Source organism: Siphateles boraxobius, unplaced genomic scaffold, assembly GCF_051911475.1.
Source record: "Siphateles boraxobius isolate OS27281-9 unplaced genomic scaffold, OSU_SipBor_1 7, whole genome shotgun sequence".
Classification (NCBI taxonomy): Eukaryota; Metazoa; Chordata; class Actinopteri; order Cypriniformes; family Leuciscidae; genus Siphateles; species Siphateles boraxobius.
Window position 1 is genome coordinate 29,357,385 of NW_027509197.1, and position 27,609 is coordinate 29,384,993.

The window sequence follows — 27,609 nt, forward strand, 5'->3', positions numbered from 1 at the left end:
AAATACAGTGTTGTGAATGGGTAACTCTGTGAGAGAGGATGAGGGGGAAGTCAGTGTAGGGTGTCTGCTCAGGAAACTTGCGATTGTAAATAATCAAGCTGGCACGCACTCTTGCCTTGATCCAGTCCAGCCACCCACAGTAACTCTTAGTGCCACAAATCCACCCTTTTTCAAGTTTTCAATATTTTATATCAACGTACGTTTATTTTATTTCAAGTAACAAAAATGTTTTTTATGGTTTTAATTTTAGTTAACTGTAATTACCCTGGCCAGTACAAGTAGCTAATTTGAAAGTATTCAGGCTGGCACTCACTCTTTCTATGATCCAGTCCAGCCACACACAGTAACTCTTAAGGCCCCAATGTACTACAAATGAAATCAAAGAGCGAACTGGTGTGACGTCATTTCGGACAAAATCAGGTTTGGAGTTTGTTTTCTGGAGTTCAAAACAGCTTCCCAAAGTGAACTTTATCGAAAAGTTTGCCCTGGCTGATGAACACCATTGGTCCGTGCCTATTACGTAATAGGTAATATTCAGGTAAAAACATGAACGCACTGGAGAGCTGCTTTATAGTAGAAACTGAAATTGTAATTCAAACTGAAAGTGATACTAACACTGTTTTTTTCATGTTTAATGCTGTAAAGCTGCTTGATTTGAAGCAATCTATTGTATAAAGTGCTTCATAAATGAACGTGACGTGACTTGACTAGAATTGCAGAGCTTGTGCAGACATATCTACATCGCTATGATCGGATGCTTTTTTTACTGCTGTTTTCTCACTATTGTCATTTTTGTTTTTTTATTGAAAGGAAAGTGCACAGCACATCTTTACATATTAATTTAAGCCCTGCTCCAAACAGTGTGGTATTTCGAGCTTATGGTTACCCCTAAGCGAAGAACAAAAAAAAAACTATGAATATATTGGGGCCATTGTGCCACAAATCCACGGTTTTCCAAGTTTTTTATATTTTATTTTATTTCAGTTTACATTTATTTTATTGCATGTAACAGAAATGTTTTTAGTTTTAGCTAATGATAATAACCCAGGCAAGTACAAATAGCTAACTAATTTACTGCACTTAGTGAAAAATTGTGTAAAAAAGCTTTCCACATCAAAAAAAATGTGACTTTCAATCCACACCTGTGTATAGAACAGTCCAGCCACCCACAGTAACTTTTAGTGGCACAAATCCACGCACCCTCTCACATCACATGCACCAATTACTTCCAATCAAAAATCAAACACAGACCTTTGCGTTTTTCTGACTGTAATGAGTCGGTCATGAGAGTTCCTGCATCTCTGACTGCTAACGCTGGCCGCAGCGGAGCTGACTGCCCACAGTTTGTTTAGTGAGGCTTGTTAGCTCAACACATCATGGGGCTTTCCCCTTCCCGGCTTGTGTCTTTGGCCTTCTCGTCCGCCTGGCTTGATGTGGTCTCACTCTGGGCACTCAGGTGTTCACGGCTCTCCACACCAACCCACAGACACAGGGCTTTCATTGATGGCCGATGTCAGCTCATGGCATGGTGGCATAAAGCAAGCCCTTCAGTAGAGCAAAGTCCTGATAAATATGCATTGCAGAGCCTAGCGTTTGTCTTGGAATGGTGTGCAGATAAAATGTGTATGCGTATTTAAAAATCAATTTATGTTCTAATAAATTCAGCAGACCCACCACTAGAGTGAGTGTTCAGCATGCACAAAGTGGCCCTCTTGTTTTTCCCTTCATGATTCCCATTTGCCCATTAGCTGACTTGGAGAGAGAAGGTTCAGGTTTTCCTGTAAATGGTGATCGTTGTTGTAAAAAATGAAAACTGTGCACATGGAAAATCTGTCCAGATTGTCATTAGAGCCAACATGTGCAGCACTGTAAATTTATTTGGACATTCGGTAGTTTTACACGCACCACTGGGTCAAACCAAGACACTAAATAGAGTCATGTGGCATTGAATAGGTTGTTATAGACTTCACTGTGCGGCGAAATAAGCATTTTGACATTTCATATAGCTGTAAACCTCAGCTGTATTTTCTACAAACTATAAAATCCACCTATAAGGCCCTATTACAATACATGATGAGTTGAAAAACTGAAATGCTATTTTATATATATATAATTATTATTTTTTTATATTTATAAATATTAGATTTAATTATATTATTTTATCAATTTTTGCATTTTATTTCATTTGTTATATTATGTATTTATTATTTTAACAAGAAAACTTAAATAAATATGCTATAGTGCAGTGAATACTGCTATTTTTCACTCATGCAGTGGCTCACATGCACATGACTTTGGTGCATAAAGTAGTATTTAAAACAAATCTCTCGTCTTTAAATATGATTAGTATGTAACCCCACATCAGTCATCCATGACTTATAAAGGTAAGAGTAAACTCTTAAGACGCAAGAATGATGGATCATCACCCCCTCTTGAATTTAAACCCAAAAAGCTTTGAATACATGTAGCTCACTCCTGCAGATCACTTTCCTCCTGCCAACGATGTGAATGCCAAACGCATTTGCCCCAACAGGCCCCAAAATAACAAATAGAGGAAAACAATGAAAGGAGACGGCGTCGGCTATGAGTGCACGTCTTGCTGAAATGCTCCATTAATGAGCCAAGTGCATGTGCATGCCAATGGCGTGCACTTTACATGTTAATTATGGTCTACGTCTGACAGGGAGACACGCCAATTGAAAGCACAGTCGCCACTAAAAACAACACAGCCGCATTTCCCCATCACACTCAGACGGGTTTTTACTCTATGGGCACGTTCCTTAGGCCCTTTTTGTGTACTTTCAGTGAATCTATTGCGCATGGAATGTTATGAGAAGTCTCAGTCAATGCTTCTCAATGGTTGAGATGGGAAATGCTGGCCTTACGCCCTCTGGATGGATGAAAGTGAATAAATAAATCACCACAGCCTCCGGCTCACAGTCAGACTCTGCCTGATGCCTGAAACAGCAGGATAATAGGTTGAACAGACCTCTGTTTTATCGATGGCTCAATTCAGCTCTGCTTCTTGACTCTACGTTGAAGTGAAGAGGTTTGCAGCCTCTAATTGAGTTGCTTACACAGGAATGCTTCAAGATTATGAATGGAAAGAGGGGGAAACAAGTGCTGAACTCATTTGTATGGCATAGCCTGAGGGAACAGTTTAAAGTCCCGTGATAATAGCTACTGCCAAAGCAAATGTCTGCTGTCCGGCTACAGGCAGGACTCTGGTGTTTTGGAACTGAGGTTTTTGGGTGTATACAGGAATTGAGTCTTGTCACCACTGCAGCTCAGTCCAACATACTCACACATACATATGCCTGCACAACAGACACTAACACAAGACACTCCCATTTTGCACTTCAACATTTTACTATTTTTTTAAATTGTAATGTACACTTGTTCAAAAGTTGTTGTTTTTTATCCTGAAAAGATGTACTGTATATTTATCGCGGTTTCCACAAAAGTATTAAACAACACACCTGTTTTCTAGATTGATAATATTAAAAAATGTTTCTTGAGCACTGAGACATCTGTAAATTAGAACGATTTCTGAAGGATCATGTGACTGAAGTCATTTCTGCTGAAAATTCAGCTTTGACATTACAGGAATAAATAAAATTTTAAAATATAATAAAATAGAAACCGTTATTTTAGATTGAATACAATAATACTGTTTTTACAGTTTTTTAATCAAATAAATGCAGATTTGGACTTCTTTCAAAAACAAAATCGGTACTGATTGCATAATTTTTATTTTTTATTTACTTGTTTCATTTTTATATTCAAGTATTTATGATTTATACGATTAGTTGATTTTTATTATTTGATAATGGTTAAATGATAGATTGTCATTGATCCCCGAAAGGAAATTAAAGCTGAGAAGGAACTTATGAATAACACCATCGAAATACATTTTTCTGGCATCCCAATAAAAACATCAGAGCAGATGCCTAATATAATTGCCTCTTCTGTATACGTGCAAAGAGCACATGTAATTATAAAGCTATATATCAGGCCAGATCCTCAATTAGAAGCACCTCCTCCTACCCACCATTCCCCATCCCTCAGGGTCGACAGGACTGCCTGAGCCAGCCTCTGCCACCACCGCCTCACAGCACTGCACATCTGGTTTAGCTCTCTCCCAGGAACCTGTGCACCCCTAAATTAGAGACGCTGCCTATAAAAACAGACCATTGCAGAGTGTGTGGGACTCAGCAACTGAGGGCAGGCCAGGCGCTGCTACCCCCTGCTGTTCTCTTTGCTCTGCGGGCAGCGGCCTGCTAAGTGCTGCCACACGTCGTCCCATCAACGTGGCAGTCGCACAGCATACTGGAAAAGTTCTTAGACAGAATCTATTAGGGGTTTTAGGTATTTTTAGACATTGATTTTTTTATTGTTTTATTTTTATATATAACTAAATGAAAAACTAATTTCAAGTTTCTTGTTTTTGTCATCCTGTCGCAAACTATTGCTGCTCCACTCCAACCAAAGCCAACCTCCCAATCTTAAAAACACTGAATGAAATGATACATTTATTTAGTCTTGCAAAAAAAAAAAAAACTTTCCTCAAGGGCTGTGCGATTTAATCGTAATTGATTTTGATTCTGACTTCCAACGATTATGAAAACCAGATAATCGAGGTAAAGCGATTATTGTGCCACTGCCGCATTCCGTCAAGCGCACATTCCTTTCCTTCACAGTGGTGTGCCTTTGTTCCTCTGTAAAAGCCCAAACTTGACATCTAAATCAGATGTTAACATTAAACATTAAACACATTCTATTGTTGCTAAACTGCGGACGCGTTTGATATTAAACAGTGTTATTAAAAGCGCATCCAATAATAAGTCACAAAAGATACACTGTTACCCAGGCAGCTTTCTGTGCGCGTGCTCCGAGTCTGAGCTAAACACGAATCAGCAAATGTACTTCGGATACCCACCTAAACAAGTACACACAAAAATGTCAAAATGGCTTTTTGGAGAGTATTCACATAAACAGTGGGTTTTGTCTGATGTAAACGTACACAGTTAAAAAAAGAAAACGCTTGTGTAACAGTGCTGTATATTGGATCCGTGCATTAGCTCTTAAAGTGACAGCAGCCTAATAAATCTGCTGTAATCTGTCATGAATAATCAAACAAAAAAATGTCAAAGGAAAATCACTCACTAATCTTGACTGAATAACTTATGTGGCTTATATAAGGATTAATCTATATTTGATATTTACAGTAAGACAATGCAGTGTTCTATGCAGTGTTATTCGATTGATTATTAATTTTTTTGTTGTAGGCTACTTGCCTGAATACCACTGTTAGTACATCTTCCTGAAAAACTTAAAAAACTGTTTATTTAATTAGAATTTTCGTTCTGTTGTATTTATTTGTCAGTTTTGTTTGTAATTAGCTTTTAGTTACAAATTAGTTTTTATTGTATTGCTGACTGTTAATTTGTCATATGTAATTGTTTTGAGCACCTTTTTCTTACATTAGTTAGTATTAGTTTTTAATTAAGTTTCTATAATTGTGAAATTTCGCTAGTATATTAAAATTATTAAATTTCCGTTTGATGTAATGGTGCAGAATGACACACTTTACCTTTTAAATGAAGTATTGAGGGATCAAAATGTCAAAATCTCATTCTTTTATATTTAGTGTAACAACCTATAATAGTTGCTGTTTGCAGTGCACATCAAAACTGTTGCTTAAAGAATGACAGGGTTGTAATTAACTGGTTGGAGGCTGTGGATTTGTGAGAGTTTGACAGGCGTCTGTTTGAAATGTCAGTTAAAGGTTTTTTGTCAGGGGCTTGTGTTTGTGTGTAGTTTAATGGACCCATTACATGTTTCCTGTTGTAGCACCTTTGCTGTTGTAGCACCGACTGCTGTTCTCTGTCCGCTTACACCAGTGCTTAATGCACAGCACCTGTTTACTACAGTTCAGAGCACGTGCACATAGAAACATGGCCTTTAAGTCAACACTCACTCAGCAAATGGAAATGCAAATTATACAGTTAAAATGTATACTTTTTGTGGAAGGGTACTTTTGTAATTTTCCATGTTTATAATTATCAAGTGTGAATGTGGATATGATTGTTACATAACTTTTGACATCAGCATTTGCAGCTTCGTTTCAATTTTTGGGGGGAAATATTTTTTCTAAAGAAATTAATACTTTTATTTAGTAAGGGAGACTTTAAAGTACAGTACAGAATATATATATTTTTTAAAAGACTGTAATTTTAAATACTGTAAGTGCTGTTCTTTTACATCAGTTTACAATATTAAGCAGAACAACCGCTTGTAACATTAATAATACTAAGAAATGTTTCTTGAGCTCCAAATCAGCATAATTATTAGAATGATTTCTGAAGGATCACGTGACACTAAAGACTGGAGTAATGATGCTGAAAATCCAGCTTTGCCATCACCGGAAAAATTTACATTTTATGTTTTTTTAAGTAACTTTTAAATAAGTAATTTTTGTATTATTATTATTGTTATAATACTTTACAGTAGTAAAATAATAAATAGTATATACTGTATATATTTTAATCATACCAACCCCAAACTTTGTACGGAATTGTAAACAAATCTAACTTTGCTATTTTTTGAAGATGATTAACATACACAGATATATATATTCTTGGAGATAATTATCAACGGAAAGGCACTCCTAAAGAATCTAACTCAAATCTCCTCTAAATTAAATATAGACTGTTCAGCATTCCAAACATTATTTGCTTGCTTGTTTGCCTAATTTTACTCTCTGGTCAATGTTGTTAAATAGCATCTGTTTGGCATTCTGCAGAACACCTCATTGGGTGAGATTAGTATGATTAGGCTGTTAAATTATTCATAGTGAGTTGTATGCGAGCCAACATAGGAGTGATTCTGGAGATAAAGTGAATTGAACGGATCTCTTTAAGGTGAGAGTGAAAAAACTCTTTTCTCTCCAGTGTCCCGTTTCCCCAGTCCCAGACTGACGCCGAGGGTGAGCAGGAAGCGAGCACTGTCTATCTCTCCAGTCTCGGATGCCAGCATCGACCTGCAGACCATGATCCGCACCTCGCCCAACTCTCTGGTGGCCTACATCAATAACTCCCGTTCCAGCTCGGCTGCCAGCAGCTCTTACGGCCACCTCTCCGTCGGGGCCATCAGGTACAGGAATGACCATTCTCCCCTTCTGTGTTGATTTCTCCTTGTAAATGTTTTTGCAGGTTGCCCATTGTTTGAACTCACACTAAATGTGACTATTTCCTTTTTCTCACATCTCAGTCCGTCCTTCACATTCCCACATCCTATCACACCAGTTGCATACCACCAGCTGCTGTCCCAACAGAGAAGTCTGAATGCATTTGGACACACTCCCCCCCTCCTACAGCCTTCTCCATCCCTCAGTTCCAGGCAGCAGACGTTGGTGGCAGCTGCTGCACTGACCAACAGCAACAACGCCGACACCAACACAGAGTCCAGCCAGGTGATTTTACATGTTTCCAAACGTGTTTTCAGGATTCCAATGGTCTTGGTTTGAGAAACCTGGAAATTTCATGTTCATTATATGCACTACTATTCAAAAGTTTGGGGTCAGTAAGTTTTTTTTTTTAAAGAAATAAATACTTTTGTTTTAGCTAGGAAGCTAATTCTGAAAATCAAGTAAAATATTAAGCAGCAAGACTGTTCAACATTGATAAGAAGAAGAAATGTTCCTTGAGCAGCAAATCAGCATATTAGAATGATTTCTGAAGGATCATGTTACTGAAGACTGGCTGCTGCAAATTTAGCTTTGCCATCACAGGAATTAATACAATTTTAAAATAGATTTAAATTGTAATATTTCCCAACATTGCTGTTTTGACTATTTTTGATAAAAATAAATGCCACCTTGGTGAGCATAAGAGACTTATGATATTAAAAAATATTTAAAAAATCCAACTGACCCCAAACTTTTGAACAGTAGTGTATAGTTTAAGGCCTTGTCCACACTGACACGGGTATTTTTATAACCATGACTTTTTTTACGCGGTTCAGCCGTTCGTCCACACGGAAACGCAGTATCAGGTCACTGAAACCGAACATATTTGAATACCCCTGCCAGGGTGAGGATTTTCAGAAACGGTGGTTGCAGTGTCTTCGGGTAGACAGTAAAACCGGGGGTTTTGCCTTGCGACGTCAGAGTGTGCGCCGTTATCCGCTGTGTTTGACGTCAGAATGTGCGCCGCTGTGTACGTCTTGACAACGCTTTATAGCGTGTTTTTGCGTTTTCATGTAGACGGAGATTTTTTTGAAACCGAGCATGTGTGGACGGGATTTTTTTTTTAAACGCAGGAGGAAAAGCTCTGGTTATAAAAAATACCCCTGTCCGTGTAGACTAGGCCTAAGGATGAACCAATAAATAATTATTTCCAATACAGATAGGCCAATAATTATTTTTATCTTAAGGCCAATAATCAATAATTGCATATGTTGAAATTCTATACTGTTGTTTTTAATTTAATTAAAAACATGAACTAACAACAAAAATAAATCATCAAACGTTATAAGTGAATTAAGGGATCACAATATTATAATGTACTGCAGGAAAAATGGATATTCATTTTGGTATCTAAGATTTAATTGTTAGTGTTCTTAAAGATTAACGTTAACATTAAATAATGACAAAGGTGTATAGCATTGCTAAAGTGGTACACCATCACTACCCAACATAAAGAAACCAGGGAATTCAGGCTAATCTGAACTAATCTTTTCATTCATCCCCATTTTTTCATTCATCAGCTTCTATAGAAGGCTGTGTAATGTTCATCGACCAAGGATCCACTCCCATGTAAACACTGTGGTCATCCAGAATATAAACTTCCTCTAACCTTCTCTCACTCTATCCAGACACTCACCAAATCAGTTTTCATTCCAGCTTTATTGCTGATCTCCAAACCACATACACTCACTATAGTTATGAGAAACACATTTTCCTCACTTCTGAGCAAACTATGTCAGGGTTATTGAGTTAATAGAAAACATGGGCCTCTGCCATACTATAGTGGTTGGAAGAAAAAGCACCCCCACTTCAACGAAGAGCCTGCATGTTCACAGAGACTGTCTGTTGAATTATGAATCCATCTGAGGATCAAAGTCTGTAGTCGCTCTCTGGGCGTAATACTTTCTTCCTTTTTATATTTCCATCTGACAGATGCTCATAGTGCAGTCTAAACTGTTTAGTCTCTGTGGAAAGTTGCTTTGTGAAATATGGCATCTGGAGCCATGGTGCCTTTGTAGGCGTGAAATCACCACTCATGCCAGAAGCCAAACCGTCGACATGGTGTCTCCAATGACTCTTTCCTTGCTCTCTTGCAGAATGCTGGTGGAGATCCTGCTGTCAGCAGTACTGTCAACCCTATGATATTCAAGAGGTCAAAGGTGAAGTCTGAAGCAGATGGACCCCACCCCATCTCACCTGGTTCTCAGGTTTGTGGGATCATGTTCATTATCACTTTAGGTCATCTTAAGGTTTTCGAGCTTCAAAATGGACTCAAAATAACTATTAAAGTTTCATTACATAGTCCATATGATTTCTTTTTTCAAGATTGAAGTCTTCTGAAGCTAAACAATGGCTTTATGAGTCAAACAGCCCTACATTTAAGTAAAAAATTTTTTATAAAAAAATCATCAATGAACAAATCGTACTTTTTTTCTAATCTTTTCAATAAATGATTGATCCACTTCACAAAAATGTCCCAGACCGCTTTATATGTATCTCTCTGTTCATCTCTGCTCCCCTCTTTGAAGTATCTCTTGTATCTTACTGTTTTGATGAATTCTCGGCTCATTTCCAGTTCTGTGACAGTGTGCTGGTAAGATACATGAGGAGAGGTGTGGAGTGTGATCAGGGCAGATGTGAATTGATGAGCACACAATAGTGGGCCAAATATAAACATGCTGTAGTCAGCATGGACCTCTTTCAAAACCCTTCATATTTGAGGTTTCAACACTTGGAATGAAAAAAAAACAAACTCTGGATAGTTTCAAAGGAACCATTATCAGTTGTTGCTTTAGTGCTCTTAACAGCATAGCACTCGCTGGTAGACATACCCTTGACTTTTGACTGGATATCACACAAATTAGCATGTGGGAGGTGACATTAGATGTGGCCATGAAGCATTCCGTTCTCTCACCACATAATAGAGGTTTCGAACCATTTAGCTTCAAACTTCATTAAAGCTCAAAAGCATTCTTAACATTCCCTAACCTTAAGAGAAATAAGGGTTGCAAAATCGACATGACGACCAAAAATAGTTCCTATCTGATTCTCAATAACTCAAGACCTGGATCAGTTCCCATAAGAAATACAAAACACTAATGAGATCTCTTTAATATCTTTTTTTTCTTCTAGACCACAGTGAGAGCAAATGGTTCCTTAGGTACCCTGCTTGTCTTCTGAGAAAAATAGCCTATTAACTTATCATGTCTCTTTTAGAGTATCAGACAAGCATATCTCAGGCTTTGCCCGGATTTCCCATGTTAACAAAGTCTAGAATCAGAAGTCAGATTCACAATATGAACTCAAACAGTTCTCATCAAATTGTTCATAGACCAAATAATCAAAGCTACACTATCCATATCAGTCAATGGCTTATAGCTTATAGCTCTATGCTTTTACAATATATCAACTGTATATAACATTCAGTTTCACAAGCTAAAAAGCAAACACTGAGCAACAACATTTTCTCTTGACTGACATGTATGATAGGCTTAATAAAATAAAGTATACAAATAAAGTTTACCAGTGTTGTCTCCTCAACAGGATCATATGGAGTTACGGGAGGAACTTGATAAAGACGAATGCAAGCAAGAACCTGAGGCTGTCTATGAGACCAACTGCCACTGGGAAGGATGTTCTAAAGAGTATGACACCCAGGACCAGCTAGTTCATGTTAGTCACACTGTTCTATCAAACTCCTTTGATTTTGAAATGTATTCTAACTCTAAACACTATTAACTTCCACAGCACAAAGGCTCTTTTTCAAAACCTAGTGAGCTGCCTTTTCTGTCTCCTGCCAACATTCTGTAGCAGTATCCTAACTGTTATGGAACTTCATTAGTTTCACTATCGATTGAGAATATTGTTAATGTTTTTTTTAAAGTGTCTTATGTCATGGATTGTAATTTATTCCTTTGATGGTAAAGCTGAATTGTCAGCAGCCATTACTCCAGTCTTCGGTGTAACATGATCCGTCAGAATTCGTTCTAATATGCTGATTTGGTGCTCAAGAAACTAATCTCATTATTATCAAAGTTGTTTTTTTAAGGATTACTGTCACTTTTAATCAATTTATTGCATCCTTGCAGAATAAAAGTGTTAATTTCTTAAAAAAAAAAAAAAAAAAAACTTTTAAACAGTAGTACATATTATAAACTTGAAATTTCCAGGTTTCTCCATACCTTTGTAAACTCTGATTCTTGGAGTCAGGGCTATTTTTATAGATATGTTTTAAAGGATTATTTGATGAAAAGAAAAGTCAAAAGAACAGCAATTAATTTAAATACAACTCTTTTGTAAAATTGTATAATGTCTTTACTATCACTGTTGAGCAATTTAATGGATCTATGTTAGAAGAGTAGTCTTATAAAGCATCTTAATTAATAAAAAAATAAAAGAGCCTTCATGTTAGGGGTGTGCATATGATGCCTTAAAATGCTGTCAAGCTAGACAGCTTACTATGTTTTGGAACAGAGCTATTTTCTTGTAATGGTCATTTTGACGAACCAAAACAAACACAAGTTGCAAACATCTTATCTGCCTTTTTAAAGCAGAAACAACTGTAAATAATTAGAAACACTACACACGTTGGACAAGTTTCTCATCGACATCTTTAGCCAGAGCTGTAACTGATCCTTTCCTGTCACTGACACGTGTAAGGTTAATGAGCATGTTGATACCCGCAGAGGTGCAGAACACATTCACTTACACACATGCTCTCGTATGTATGGCTCCTGTCTCTGTGCACCCTCTGACCTTTTAACTTCCCTGAGGCCATATAGTAAATCCGTCATCATGCCAGCAGCTCTGGAGTGGCCCTTTCCACCTCTGACACCTCAGCCCCTCTGCTGGGTGTTATTAACAATCTGAAAGCCACAATGTGACGGATACACTTGGGCCCAGAGTCAGACTCGCTGCTCACTGACAGGAACACAACGAGCCAGTCTGGCTCCTTATGAGACCTTTACCTGGAGCTTTGGAATTCTCTGGGGTTCTGGATCAGTGGAATTAGGTTCCTGCCATTCTCCAATTCCAGAACAAGCCCAAACCAGTCTAAGCTGAGCCTAGTGTGTTGTTTTGTTTTGTTTTCTAAAAACCCACACCTAGACTAATATAAAGGCACAAATAAACATATGGTCTTAAGTAGTTGAAAGTGAATTGTTGTTGGGGATTACAAGATTGCTGTCCGTCATATTCGGATTTCAAAGAAATACGATAAAATGGTTTTGAAAAGTGAGACCAAGTGTAAGGTATAATTACAGAAAGAGAAGACAAGGAAGAGGAATCAGAAGTGGAAACAAAGAAATGTTTAGAGACCAGAGCAAAACTGAGAGCCTGGACTTCCTTCCTACACACCCTTTTTTAGTCCCAATGCTATAGTCTGTGCTCTCTGCTTGTGATCTAAATTATATACCTCAAGAAACAAAATAATGGCATGGTTTGATTTTATTTCATGCAATCCTTCCCTGAAGAACTACATTCAGGGTTAGGTTAGGTGCTGTTAGAAGAATACAAAGCAAATACTGTTCAAACTACACAGAATACAGTTATTTGTATGTGTGTGTATATATATATATATACAGTATATATATATATATATATATATATATATATATATATATATATATATATATATATATATATATATATATATATATATATATATATATATATATATAGAATCATTGCCGATCTATTCCGCCAAGACCAAACATATTACGTTGTCATATCTATTACCTTGACAAGCACTCAAGAGAGTTTTCATGACAGAAATATATATAATTTGCTGTTCATTGCGAATTAAGGCCATTGTTGACATTCATGTTGTCACTTTTCTCTACCTGCAGCATATCAACAATGACCACATCCATGGAGAGAAGAAGGAGTTTGTGTGCCGATGGGAGGAGTGCTCGCGAGAACAGAAGCCTTTTAAAGCCCAGTACATGCTTGTGGTTCACATGCGTCGACACACTGGGGAGAAGCCCCATAAGTGCACAGTAAGTTATGCACCACTGCTTATCGGGCCTTCATTTCTTTGATGGTCCCCCAAAAGACATTCTGACTATCTTTGCAAGTACATGTTAGTTTATTCTACTAACCTTAACCCTAATTCTAACCTAATAGTGTATTAATACTCTAAAGAGAGTTAGTTGACATGTAGTTGCAAACTAATGAGAGTTAGTTGACACATATTTGCAAAGTTACTTATAGTTAGGAGAATGTCTAAAGTGGACTATCGAAATAAAGTGTAACCACACTTACTACCTCCCCCTCACTATTCAAAAACCTCCTTTACTTTTAATTGCAAGAATACACACATCTATTTCTGGACCCACAAGTAGAGCAAGCTATTGCTTTACAGAAATAGGCTTGTTTCTTATTTTAGCAGAACATATGATTTTAAACAGGACACAATTTCATCTTGGCTACTTTATTTTCCTAAAACATCATGAAGGCACTCTGATCTGCTGTCTTACGTTTCTAGCCAATTTTAATGGCTTGAGGTCCTATTAAAAAGTGAACTTCTGAGCGTGCTGATTGACAGGATGGAGACATAATTAAAGTCTGAGGAGAGGAAGGTGCCACGGGTCTTAAATTTTACTGAAGTTTCCACACACCTTCAGTGTATGTGTGTACATATATATATATACACACACACATATACATATATAACCCAGTAGATTGATCATAATAACTAAGGTTGAATCTCTTAAACATATCCAGGTCACATTTTTTTTTTTAACTATTGTAATGAGAATTGTATAGAAAATATGCTTTATAGTCCAATAGACTACATTGTCTTTTAATAAAAATATAATTTCTTATTTTATTTTTGATTTAGGGGTGCAATATAACCCAGACATATTCTTGACAGGTTTTATGAGATACACTCATAAAGCTGTTTGATTTTGGGTTCAGACTGAAGAGGGCTGATGTAATGACTTGCTTTTCTCTTTCTCTTTCTCTCTCTGTCTAGTTTGAAGGTTGCTTGAAAGCTTACTCTCGACTGGAAAACCTCAAAACTCACTTGAGGTCCCACACAGGGGAGAAGCCTTACGTATGCGAGCATGAGGGTTGCAACAAGGCGTTTTCCAATGCTTCAGACCGAGCCAAGCACCAGAACCGAACACACTCAAATGAGGTTCGAGCATTCAACATCTGTTTCATTATGTGCATCTTGTTTCCAATCTCATTGAGACCAAGATATTTGATTCAAGTCAGATTTGATTGCCCTCTGAAAGCTATCTGTCACTCCTTTCCAGAAACCATATGTGTGTAAGATCCCAGGCTGCACAAAACGCTATACAGACCCCAGTTCTCTCAGGAAACATGTGAAGACAGTTCATGGTCCAGAAGCACATGTCACTAAGAAGCAGCGTGGTGATGTGCCACCTAAACCTCATCCCCCTAAAGGGAATGGAGAAAATGAGGCCCACACAAAGCATGCAAGGGGAAGAGAAGACGGGTTAGGGGAGGCCAACAGCACAACCCGAGGAGTGGAGGATTGCCAACATGTCAAGTCTATCAAGACGGAAAACACAGTGGTAAGAATAGTCAGTTTCGTTCTTGACAAATGATTACATCATTGATAAGAGGTTCTATCAAAGTTTAACTAAACTTAACAAAGTTAAGTTTTACACGGTGCATGGTAAGCACAAGCTCCCAAATTATTTTCCAATGGGAGAGAGGTAGTACAAGATTTATTACTTTGGTATGTTATTGAACAATCGAAGGTGATGTTATTCACAACCAGTACAATCAATTTATTATTTAGCTTTTATCTGGTCAAATAACACGGAAGAGAAAACAATGTCCATTGTTGTGGCTCCATGTTGGCTCCATTTTAAAGGCTGGCTGCTATTTAAAATTTAAGATTGTGTCTATTCTATTTTATGGAGGGATAAATGCCATAACTACTTATTTTTGTTGACTAAGATATTCGTTTTTAGCATGTAAGATATGCAGTATTTACAGTAATCACCTCATGCAGAAATGCAGCATGTGCAGAGCTTGCTGTTTTATCTTGTACTGTGTAGAATGCTCTTAATGAAGAATTCAAACTAATGTACTAACCATTTCCTCTGCTAATATATACTAACACTGTCCTTTCTTCTTAACTAACTTGCTTCTCTTTTCAAATAATGGACAGACTGTACTAAGGTGAGCACTGTAGAAATCTCTTTTTAATGCATGGCAAAGTCAATATTTAAAAAAAAAAACTTCAGTAATGTTTAATTTAGTTGTACTGTAACAAATCTTTGTAACGGAAACTAAATAAAAGTTGTAAAAAGTGATTTAATTCATTAACTTCGTGGCATGCTACGATAGAGGCCAACACTTTCGCCCCAATCACATCCTGCTTTTAGTGTAAAAAGTTAATTCTCTGTAGAACTATTAAAGAACTATCAATTCAGTTTATTGTAGACTATCAGTAAAAACATTTTAAAAAGAAAAACAATATTTAAACATGTTCCCTCATATGCAAGTAAGCTGGATAGGAGAGACACAAGGAGAAACCCAAAGGAATTTGCCCTTACACAAGTTTGTATCTAACATTAATGAAGAACTAATCTTAATACAAATATATAAAAGTATTAGTTTTATTTCAAGATTTCATTAACTAGACAAAAAATACAAGGCAGCAAACATCTGAATGTTTCAATTTCACATAACCATTTTTTCCTTAATTCCACAAATGTCACTGATTCTGTGATTAAATGGAACTGTGGAACTGACCTTTGCTTATTACTGTCCCTCTGTAGATGTATCAGTCCAGCCCTGGTGGTCAGTCATCATGTAGCAGTGAGCCATCGCCACTTGGCAGTGCCACCAACAATGACAGTGGAGTAGAGATGGCCATGCACAGTGGAGGCAGTTTGGGGGACCTGAATGCTTTAGATGACACACCTGTAGTAGATTCTACCGGTTCTCCAGGTTCTTCTTCAGGAGTAGGTCTTCAGCTGCGTAAAAACAGGGGAGGACTACTACATCTTGATCACATCAAGAAGGAAAAACTAAAAACTGTAAGAGACTCCTGCTCTTGGACGAATGCTTCACCTCAAGTCCGAAATACCAAGCTGCCTCCAATACCCACTATTGGTGAGTACTGCAACCAAAAAATGTATGATTTATTACTTTGAAAATTGAGTTCCATGTTTGCATTCTCATGCTTTGTGAGAAAGTAACATTACCCTCATTACTCTGTTTTTTAGACTCATTGCTGGAGACTTCAAATATGGGGACTCAGATGCCTGGACCTCCAACCCACCATTCAGGAGATTTGTCTTCGTATGAGATGACAATCCTAAATCAGCTGCATGAGCGCAGAGACAGCTCCACCAGCACGATGAGCTCAGCATATACACCAAGTCGTCGGTCCTCTGGTATTTCACCCTGCTACTCCAGTCGTCGCTCTAGCGAGACTTCGCAATTTGGAGTCCGCAACTACAACGTCAGCTCAGCAGATTCCTATGACCCCATCTCCACAGATATGTCGCGGCGCTCCAGTGAAGCTAGCCACTGTGGTTTACTAAATCTCACACCGGCACAACACTACCGTCTCAAGGCGAAATACGCTGCAGCCACAGGGGGTGCGCCACCGACACCTCTACCGAACATGGATCGCATGAGTCTTAGAACTAGAATGGCCCTGTACAATGACTCGCAAGAAAGTTCAACACATTTGCACCATTCCCAAGGTGTAGTCAACTCAAGACGCTGCAGTGACACCGGCTACAGTGCCCCTGGCATTATGCCTCGTGAAGTTCAGGCTAATCTTCTGCGACGAGCAAGTGATCCTGTTCGTCGTACAACTTTTGACCCGCTCTCCTTGCCAAGGGTTCAGCGATTCAACAGTATCAGCAACATGAACTTTTCTCGTCTACCTGCATTAGATCGACGTGCTTTCAACTTGCAGAGCAACGCTTGTTCTGATGGAAGCTTGCACCGTCATCCCTTCAGCCAAAGGCCTCCTAGTATTTCAGAGAACGTTTTAATGGAGAATATGGCCAGTGATGGAGGTGATCAGCAAGAGGATGATTTGGTGCTTCCGGATGACATGGTACAGTACCTCAGGTCCCAGAATGGTAGCTCAAATCAGGACCCAGGGATTTCTTTCAATGGTGGTCATGCACTAGACTTCCATGGTAATATGACCTCTCAACAACAACAGTTCTACGGGCAACGGAGAATTAGCATAACAAGCAACAATGGAAGCAATGTAGAGCCTATTTGCTCACATCCAGAGCAAATGGCCAATACGCAAGACATGAACAAAAACAACATGCCTGTGCAATGGAACGAGGTCAGTTCTGGTTCTGTAGAAACTAATGCAAGGCTTCCAAAGCAGCAACAACTCAGAGGGAACTTGGCAGTGGTTCAGCAGAAGCAGAATTTTGGCCCTTACCAGGGCTTTGGCTTAAATCAACAGATTGTACCAATGAGCCAGAATCTGGCTAACATGCAACAGGGTTATCCACAGAGAACCATCCAGAGGATGAACTCTGTCCAGCTGTGTCGGCAGTCTATTACCAATCCATGTCAGAATCTCAGCGAGCAAGTAAACCCTCAACCGGTATATCGGCAGGACCTCAATTTCAACTCCAGTCAGCATTTAACATGCAACAGCATGGGTCCACATAATGGAAGAGCGCTGCAAAACCAACAGATGCAGAATTTCAGATCAAACTTTACACATTTGAATAACGCCAACCAGCAAAGTTATGTTCCCCTTACTCAGACTGCCGGTCAAAATGCAGGCAGAGGACTGATACAGCCCAGACCTCCATCCGAGCCCAAACCTTTGAATAGGCAACACTCAGGTTCAGGTATGGTTCAGCAGAATGGTTGCTCCCTGTCTAACGCCAACTCCTCAGAAGCTATCCCAAAGAGACCAGGTGACTTTGGTCAACACAGCAATGGGAACGGCACTGTGTACTATTCAGGAGAGATTCATATGTTGGACCCCAGTGTGGATTACGGTACACCCATGTCCCCGTGTGCAAACCAAGCCCCTGTTGCTTCAGTGTCTACAATGGCGTCTCCTGGGGTTAATCAGGTCACCAGCACAGTGGACTCCACTCAAACCCTTGAGCACACTCAAATAGACTTTGATGCCATTTTGGATGATGGAGACCATTCAAGCCTAATGTCCGGCACATTAAGTCCGGGCATTCTGCAGAGTCTTTCACAGAATTCGTCACGGCTCACCACCCCTCGTAACTCTGTTACTTTAGCCTCGATACCGGCAGGTATTGGCAACATGGCCATTGGTGACATGAGCTCAATGTTAACAGCCCTTGCAGAGGAAAACAAATTCTTAAACATGATGGCTTGAGAATTAAAGAATTTATTCAAAAATCAGGGGTGGCTTTTAATGTTCTTTAAATGTAAAGACATTGAACAATAAAGTGACAAGAATAAAAATGAACACTAATTTGTTCTCTAAAGGGGAGAAAAACATGTTTATGCATTATTTCATGAACAAAGGCACTGAAATACAGTATCTTGCTAAAGTTAAACTTGCAGCATTCAGGTGGAAACTGTCAATTACATTATCAGACATTTGCTAACACAACTGTTGTATGCAACCAGGCTGGCAAAAACCTCAATATGATGTTTCACAAAGCCATATATGTTTTATGTAAGTTTGTTTTTTAATGCTTATTAGTGTACATCAGGGTAATGGTTATTGGACTTGTTTAAGTCCAGACATCCCAAGTCTCCCGGAAGTTCCGGGAGTCTCCCGCATATTGATAGCGGCTCCCTGATGCCCGCAAATTAGTTCAAATTTTCCCGGAATCTAGAGCGAGCAAGCAAGAGCTCGCACATACTGTGCTCCAAGCTGTGTAGCGCGCGCATGGCAGAGAGGGAGAGACCTTGCGTGTGTGTGCTAGTGTGCCTCATGAAGCGCATGTAAGAGAGCATCCTGATTGTGCACTGAATTCAGTGCACTGAAATTCACTAAGTGCCTCACATAAAAGAAGTAATAAGATTTAAACTCATATAATGCTATGTAATCTGGTATGTAGCTAAACTAATAGAGTTATGGAAATTTGTATTGCATTTTGCTGTTTTGTTTATAGTTATTCCATATCCTTCATGCTTTAAATTATGTGTACTGCATATTAACTGCACATGCTTCTTCATAATGTGCACAATGCTCTGATGTACCCCCTTGTCACTCCTAAGTGGAATTATAAGAAACTGATGGACATAAATGTCTGCACATTTCCTCGGAGCTGGTCAATTTCATCTGTATTGACAGATTCCCTCGAAGCATGCTCCAGGAGTTTCAGATCTCTGTAGTTGCTTCTCATCTGTCTGTGTGATGTTGAAGGGCAGCATTACGTCCATGGACTGCAACCGGTGGTCCATTTGAGATATCTTTAAAGGAATATGCAAGTACTCTGTATGCTCTCAGTGGACATCACATCCCAATTAACAGGTCAATCGCCCTCTTGAGCTTGTGATTAACCACAGGCATATACTAAAATTACTTCTGCCTTTGATTTAGGACCGTTACAAGAAATTCCCACCCAGGACAGAGCGATTCTGAAGTCCTATTGGAAATCTCAGAACTATCGGAGTTGGTTGGTATTTTGTGATGCCATTTGCAGAACTTAGCATATGTATAGCTTTTGTACATTTTCAATACAGCATCTTAATTTTTCTGTTTACTGGGTTTGTTTTGTCTCTTCTTCCATCTGCTCCTTATGGAGAGGGTATTGTTTCAGAAGCTCTCTAGCGCACCCTTTTGAATTTAAGAAATAAGTGTGGAAAAAGTGCAAAGTGAGCATTTTCATTAAAATGCAGTGGCAAAAAGTAATAATATTACCATGAGCTTGTCATAACACAGATATAGTATATCTGTCCATTTGTATAGGTTTAGGTATTTTGTAGATGTGTACTGTAAGAGGGCATTGCACTCTATTAACTGCCTTAATGGACTACTTGCACTGAGCTTCGTGACGCACTTCCATTTTGAAATAGTACGTCTCACTTATTTCTTATGTTTACTTTCAATGTGCTGTGGTCAATGAGTTGAACAAACGCCACCTAAAATGAGTGTCCGCAATAAGATTACATTATCAATTTTTATTGACACGAGAAGATATATTCTCATGTTTACTGTGTGCAGAATTTTCCAAACTTCGGAACATTACGTTTTTAATCCAACCCAAGCCGATCTGGGAAAGCAGCGGGTGTTAAAAATACGCCATTATTTCACCAAAGGGTGTCAGTGTTCATCTAAACTATAGTGACCACGACGCTGAAGTGTATGAGAACAGATGAATAACATCAGTACGGACCACAAACATTTATTTATTTGGATTAAATATTTGAATCATTCTGTGCCATTTTTCAATGTCAATATTTTCGCTATTTACATGTTTATGCCCAAAATGCTATAATATTCAAAGTAGTTGACTGTCATTCTCCTCTACGCTGTGTACGTTATTGATTAAATAGCCTAGCCTATCTAACATCGTTATAGGCACCCAGCGAGCATTCATTCATTCAACTATTTAAAAAGCCTCGAAAAACACCAGCGCACACAAGCAATCCTTTTAATAGTCAATTTCATCTAAAAAGAGAACAGGTATGTAATGTCTGAAAGAGAAAAAAACTGTTAATGCAATGACGAGCATGCAGGGTTCTCAAACTCAACTTACCTGGGGGCCGCTGGAGGTAGAGTCTGGGTCAGGCTGAGTCCCATCAAGTATTCCACAAAAAGTGTTTTAAGTATTCCAAAATAATTCTCAATCTTTATTATTAACAGTTCTTCAACATGAATGCTTCCTCTGAACATGAACTGTTCCTCTGAATTTGAACATTCCTTTCTGAACATGAACGGTTCTTCATGAACTGTGCTTCTGAACATGAACTTTCCTTCTGAACATGAACGGTTCTTCAGAACATAGGCTTGTCTTACCTACTCCTTGCTACCAGAGACTTGGCAGCGCTTCCTCTCACACAGCTGAGACACATTTGGCTTGAGGGGGAAACAGTTGAAACCCTCAGTATGGCTTGAAGATGCTCATCAGTAAGTCTGGACCTGCACTTTGACTTATAGAAGTTCATGGTGGAGAAGAGCTTTTCACATAGATATGTGCTCCCAAAAAGGCACATGGTCTGGTTGAACATCCTGGAGAGCTCAGGGAAGGTTGGTGGCAATTCTCTCAAAAATTGTCCAAGCTTGTCTGCGTTTCCACTCACTTCCCTGATCTTGGCTTGAAGTAGAGCACATCCTCATATTCTGACTATTTCCTCCAAAAAGGTGCGGAACTGCCGGTGCTTTAAGCCCCTAGATCTGATATGGTTGATGCATTTCACAACAACAGACATCACATTGTCAAACCTCAGGCATTTGCCGCAAAGGGCCTGCTGATGGATAATGCAGTGCAGAGCAATGGCCTCCTCCACATTCTCCTCTTCCAGTTTTCTTTGAACAAATGCCACCAGTCCATTTTTCCTTCCTGTTACTGATGGCGCTCCATCGGTTGTTATTCCAGCAAACCTCTTCCATGGCAAACCGGCATCCTGAATAGCACCACACAGCTGGTAGAATATCACCTGAGCGGTGGTCTGACCATGCATTGGAATCACAGCGAGGAACTCCTCGATCACTTCAAAATTGTCGTCAACACCAAGGACATATACTGCGAGCTGCGCAGTGTCAGTGTTGTCCGTTCTCTCTTTAAGAGCGACTGAGTATGTACAAAAACATTTGGCTTTCTCACGCAGTTGACCATATATGTTTTCTGACAGGTCAGAAATGCGCTCTGTCACTGTGTTAGCTGAAAGGCTGATGTTGCTAAACTGACCCTTCTTTTCAGGACAGACTTTACTTGCAGCTAGTAACATGCACTTTTTGATGAACTCGCCTTCCTTGAACAGCTTTCCGGGCTTAGCAATCATCTCACTCACCACGTAGCTAGCTTTGACTGATGCTTCATTCTCTTTGTTTGCTTTCTTGAATAAATCTTGCTGCCTCAATAGACATTTTTTAAGATTGGCGACCAGGTTCTTTCTCTCATCTCCCTGGTATTGTGTATACTCCTCAGCATGTCTAGTTGAGTAATGACGTCTGATGTTATATTCCTTGTACACCGCAACTTTCTTTGTGCATATGAGACACGTAGAGGTGCCCCTGTGCTTGACAAAAAAAATATTCCATTTCCCACTTTTCCTGAAATTGCCTGTGCTCGTCACCAACCTTTCTCTTCATGGCACGTTTTGAGAGAGACATGACTGGAACTGGGTGATGGCATATATTTTCCGTCCACTTGGTGTCACTCCGGAACACGTTTTAAGGTACCAAAGTACTAATGTTCGATACGTCCCCAGGTATTTCGTGGTTGGCTAGCTGGACAACCGTGGACAACAAACACCGCCGGAAGCTGTCACAAGACTATCTATGGTAGATAGTCCATACTATGCATACTAAACTATCATTTCAATAACCATAAGTGATTAAAAAAAAAGCGTGGGAACCGCAGCACACGCAACGACTCAGCAAAAAGTTGCGTTTCAGAACAACGCGGGCCGCACTAACACTAAACTTTGATGTCAAGTAGAGGGCCACAAAATATCATACCGTGGGCCTCAGTTGGCCCCCGGGCCTGCGAATGTGACGTCACGCATTTCACTCCGCGTTGCACTGAGGCGCCGCCATCTTGGCAGGATACGCTATCCGTTGCCATGGTTACTCCGACAAATAGCGGCAGAGAGAGCAGCTTGATATTTGTTCGTTTTTTTGCTATACGGTGCAGTTTCTTTGGAATAGATGGAGAAGGTGGAAGCGAAAGGAAATGGGCTCTATCGGGAGAGACTAAATAAAAATGCCAGGCAGCTTTATTTAGAGAAACTGCTTGACATCAACAACATGGACCCATACAACCTACAGCTACAGAATGGACGAAAGCACTACAACCTTTCACATACCCTGACATTGTCAATTACCTGGTTTATGATATCAGTGTCTACACAATGCAAGAGTTCAGAAGCTTTAAGTCATTAGAAGCTTATGAACAATTCTGCAAGACTTACAAACCCACAAACCTGTAAACTGCGAGAGCTCAGTCATACTTGAGGTTTCAAGCCTCATTCATATGTGGAAATAAATGTGATATGAATCGGATACGTGCATTTGCACCTGCCGTGAAAACAAACAGATCGGATATTCCCCTGTCAATTCGAGTGGTACGTCATTAAAAAAGTGTCTTTTTGAAACATTTCGCGGTACAGATATATCTATAACAAATTAAACAACTCTAGTTGACTAACAGAGTATTAATTTCATTCGTTCGTGTTAAATAAAAGGCTATCTGGCACTGAAATGTGTTGCTTTTGAAATCATGAGTGCTTGTTGTCGCTGGTGTTAGTTTAGTGACAAGCAGTTTCTCTAAATAAAGCTGCCTGCATGGCGTTGTTATTTAGTCCTGATAGAGCCCCTTTCCTTTCGCTTCCTCATCCTCCATTTATTCCCAAGAAACTGCGCCGTATTGCAAAAAAGCAAACACATATCAAGCTTCTCCCTCTCTCTGCTGCTATTTCTCTGGGTCTCACTGTCGAAGTAACCATGGCAACGGATAGCATATCCTGCCAAGATGGCGGCACCGCCCCAGCATGCAATACAGCATAACGTTGGTTCACATTATCTATAGAACTGCTGCAGCTTCGATAAATATATTTAGCCTATTTATTATTCAGAATGGACAGTTGGAAAGAAAATATATTTATAGGAACATTTCAGCCGGCTCAAGATAATTAATACAGAGATCATTATTCATTGTTTTAATCAATTGGCAGCCATAAAACATAGATATAATCTGCATTCTCGTGAATGTGGGTGCACTGAACGCTCTAACCGGAAACTCCAGATGTACTAACTAGAACGTGGAAGTAGTTGTGCAAGTAGTTGTGTAACATTGTGTAGCAGCATTTAGTTCTAAATTTGTATGCATGACAACAAATTTGAATGCTTTTCTTCAAATAGCATAAACCCTAGTTTGAAAATGAACAAAAACTAAATGCATACTAAGCACTTCCTATAGTTTGAATTATTGATTTTAGTTGAATAGCTGCGAATCGTGGGGACTGGGTGATATGCATAGGGAGCAAACTATTTAATTCCAGCCTTACAGAAAAATTGTTGAGGATTTATTTGATCCACATCCAAATAATCTCTCTTGCCTTGTAATTCTTTATTCTCTCAGAGAAATGATGGAGGAAAAATTGCCCCAGGGTAAATCTCAGAAGCATGAAGAACAGGAGGATAGCATGAAAGTGGAGTTGACTACCAACTGATAAGGCACCACGCTAACGATTCCAGAAAAGTTTGTTCAACAGTACAATGACATGGTATCGGTACATGTTTCCAAAGTTTGGGTTTGGTTAGGTCTTTTTTTCATGTTTTTTGGAATGCTCACATGTAGTGTCATATGCTCACCAAAGCTGCATTTGTAATATTTTTGTGGAAACCATGATATTCTTTATCATGATTGTGTGATGAATAAAAAATCTCAAAGAACAGGGTTGATTTGTAATCAAAATATTTTTTAATATTGTAAAAGTCTTTACTGTCACTTTGTTTTAATCAATTTAATGCACCCTTGCTGAATAGAAGTATTAATTTATTTTCTTCTTTCAAATCGTACTGACCCCAAACTTTCCCATGGACATTGTGCAGTGGTCCCATCTTAGGAAGACATCGAACAGCTGAGAAAAGGTCAGTTGCCCGGTTAAGGGGTTTCATTTTTAGGCCAAGATGAAAAAGTATTTCAGGGATGAACAAAATATGCAAACTACATATTTATTCTAGGAATAACTCCCAACTTGTACCGGCTTTTATGATATATCATATCATCATATATCCCTAGTGCTGGGCGGTTTGACCAAAAATTTATATCACGTTTTTTTTCCAAATTATGAAGCTGCAGACTCGGAGTCTGCAGCTACAGTCCCCACCCAGGGTCCCGCATTGTCAGACCCCTTGTTTATCGAGACAGCGCCTCCTGCTGTTCGGAAGATCGTATAACACCCTTATCCAAATGTAGGATGCAATATTATGGTCTCATTTTTTTTAAAAGTTATCCAAATAAATATTTGTCTTCCCTGCTTAATGCATGTGCCAAAAAAACTCATTGTGTTCTCTGACTAACAAATTACCCAGTAGTTATTTTTTGAGCGTGGGTGTAATTGAAAGAAAATTACTGATGGAAGGGATACAATTACAGATTGAACTATCTTCTACAAAAAAAATATTATGTGATATTATATTGCTACAATGTTGTTTTTAATTCAAATTCCATTTTTTCTTTCAGTTCAACCTATAATGGTCTAATAATTAACATTATGCCATGCTAACATTACAGAACCTGTTTTTTGATATTTTGAATGCGAAGCAAAACTCAAATAAGAATAGAAAAAACACCAATAATAAACAATTCTGTACTTTATTTAACGATCACCTAAACATGCTGTAAACAGGACAAAGCAAAGAAACAAGGAAGAATTGTGTTAGTGACTTTACTTTTCATCTTCAATTGCATTAAAAAAAACTCCTCATTTATAAGTCACTTTGGATAAAAATGTCTGCTAAATGAATACATTTAAAATGTAATGTAAATGCATTAGGTAAAATAATTATATTCTGGTAGGCGAATGTTCCTTCCTTTTTCATTCTTTTTGCAATCGCTCTGTCAAATAAACTTGAACTCGACTTCACTAAAATAAAAGATGAATGCCGTTGTCAAAAACATTGTGTAATAATAAATAATATATATTTTTTGCAAATGCAAATTACAAGCATACCTATGACACATTTTAGCTCACATGTTATTAGCATAGACTGGTTAATACATAGTGAAGGCATAGTAAATTTGATTACTAGGCAATTGTATGAGTTGTAAATGTCTGGCAAGAACTTCATATCACAGTTAAATTATTATTGATTCATTTTAATACTTACGTTTTATAAGAACTAATTTAAGTAGTTTACATAAATTATATAAAGTAAAATAATTACTCCGGCATTAATTATTTCAATTTATAGTTTTAGGAGAAAAGGTCCGGTAATTAAAAAAAGGTTAAACGGTAAATCTGATTAAATAATGATAACATTCTTTGATATTAACACACTTAATGTATTTAATTGGTCTACTTTAATGTCAACTAATTTTAATCAATTTTTTACAATGGCTTGTCTACAAAAAGTCCAAGGTTAAAGGCTAACGTTAGCTATCAAAATATTTTAGGGGAAAAAAGGCGAAAAAGCATATAACGGCTCAAAATTTGTTACAAACTATCTTTACAAATATTAAATGGGAAATGTTGGTGTTTCGATGAGCTATAAAGTAGTTTGATTAAAAAAGAAATCGAATGAGTCTGATTTGCTAAATAAAATTGACGATAGTCACGTTTTGGCTTAAGTTCTTCACATCCGATCCGATTTGATAGGAGGCGCTGCCTCGAAAAACGAGGGGTCAGAAAATGCGGGACTCTGGGTTGGGGACTGTAGCTGCAGGCTGCATACTACTCGTTTTCCGGTTTATGACGTTTTTTTCATGCATAATCAGGTGTTCAAAGCATTTTCTACTGGTTGAGAGAGGAATAACTGCAGTAAATTGACGTAGGATGGTCTATTTTACAGTCATTATTGAATATTGTAGAATAGAATAGCGCCCAACCTAAAATTGTTATTTCTTAACGTTCTAATAACGTTCTTATAACCAGGAAATAACGTTAATACAACGTTTATATAACGGGAGAATTTAACGTTCTAATGACGTTTGAATGATGTTCTTATAACCAAGCAAGAACGTTACTACAACGTTTATATAACGGGAGAATTGAACGTTCTTACAACGTTTTGAATAGAGTTCTTATAACCAAGAAATAACGTTAACACAACGTCTAAAAAACTGGACGTTTTGAATGTTCCTAGAACATTCCGAAATAACGTTTTTATAACTTAATGGGAACGTTATGAAAATGTTCTTATAACCTAAAATTGTTAGCTGGGGAAGCGGGGGGATTCACGATTGCACTGAACACGTTTTAAGTGCAGGATTCTCTGAGCGAGCCCAGAGAAATTAGACCTATTCTAAAAATAGCAGCGTGTATCTGAGAGCGCGGCACATATTCCGCGCGCGAGCAGAGAGATTCGCATTATATTAAATCTCCAGTAGGTAACTTTTGTAAACAAATATTTGTTAAAACTGTCATTATGTCCTGGCAGTAGAATATGAGCAGATAATCTGTGAAAAAATCAAGCTCCTTTGGCTCCTCCCTGTGGTCCTATTGCCATTTGCAGAAATACACCGCTCCCGGTCAGAAACAATCAATCAGAGCCAGGA

At 38.5% G+C, this 27,609-nt stretch overlaps 1 protein-coding gene and 1 pseudogene across 4 annotated transcripts in view; one reads left to right on the forward strand and one right to left on the reverse strand.

Annotated features, from left to right (window-relative positions):
- Positions 1 to 19,926, forward strand: part of gli2a (GLI family zinc finger 2a) — a 77,675-nt gene extending 57,749 nt beyond the window's left edge. For all 4 annotated transcript variants that reach the window (XM_077216322.1, XM_077216321.1, XM_077216323.1 and 1 more), the window contains 9 exons: positions 6,954 to 7,155; positions 7,273 to 7,474; positions 9,346 to 9,456; positions 10,793 to 10,921; positions 13,096 to 13,245; positions 14,226 to 14,390; positions 14,512 to 14,793; positions 16,012 to 16,348; positions 16,462 to 19,926. In XM_077216322.1, the coding sequence (XP_077072437.1) occupies positions 6,954 to 7,155; positions 7,273 to 7,474; positions 9,346 to 9,456; positions 10,793 to 10,921; positions 13,096 to 13,245; positions 14,226 to 14,390; positions 14,512 to 14,793; positions 16,012 to 16,348; positions 16,462 to 18,584 (3,701 nt within the window). In that variant the 3' untranslated portion in view covers positions 18,585 to 19,926. The remainder of the gene's footprint in view (positions 1 to 6,953; positions 7,156 to 7,272; positions 7,475 to 9,345; positions 9,457 to 10,792; positions 10,922 to 13,095; positions 13,246 to 14,225; positions 14,391 to 14,511; positions 14,794 to 16,011; positions 16,349 to 16,461) is intronic.
- A 1,573-nt stretch (positions 19,927 to 21,499) lies between these two features.
- On the reverse strand, positions 21,500 to 22,548 carry LOC143723140 (general transcription factor II-I repeat domain-containing protein 2-like; annotated as a pseudogene).
- Between the last annotated feature and the right edge of the window lie 5,061 nt (positions 22,549 to 27,609).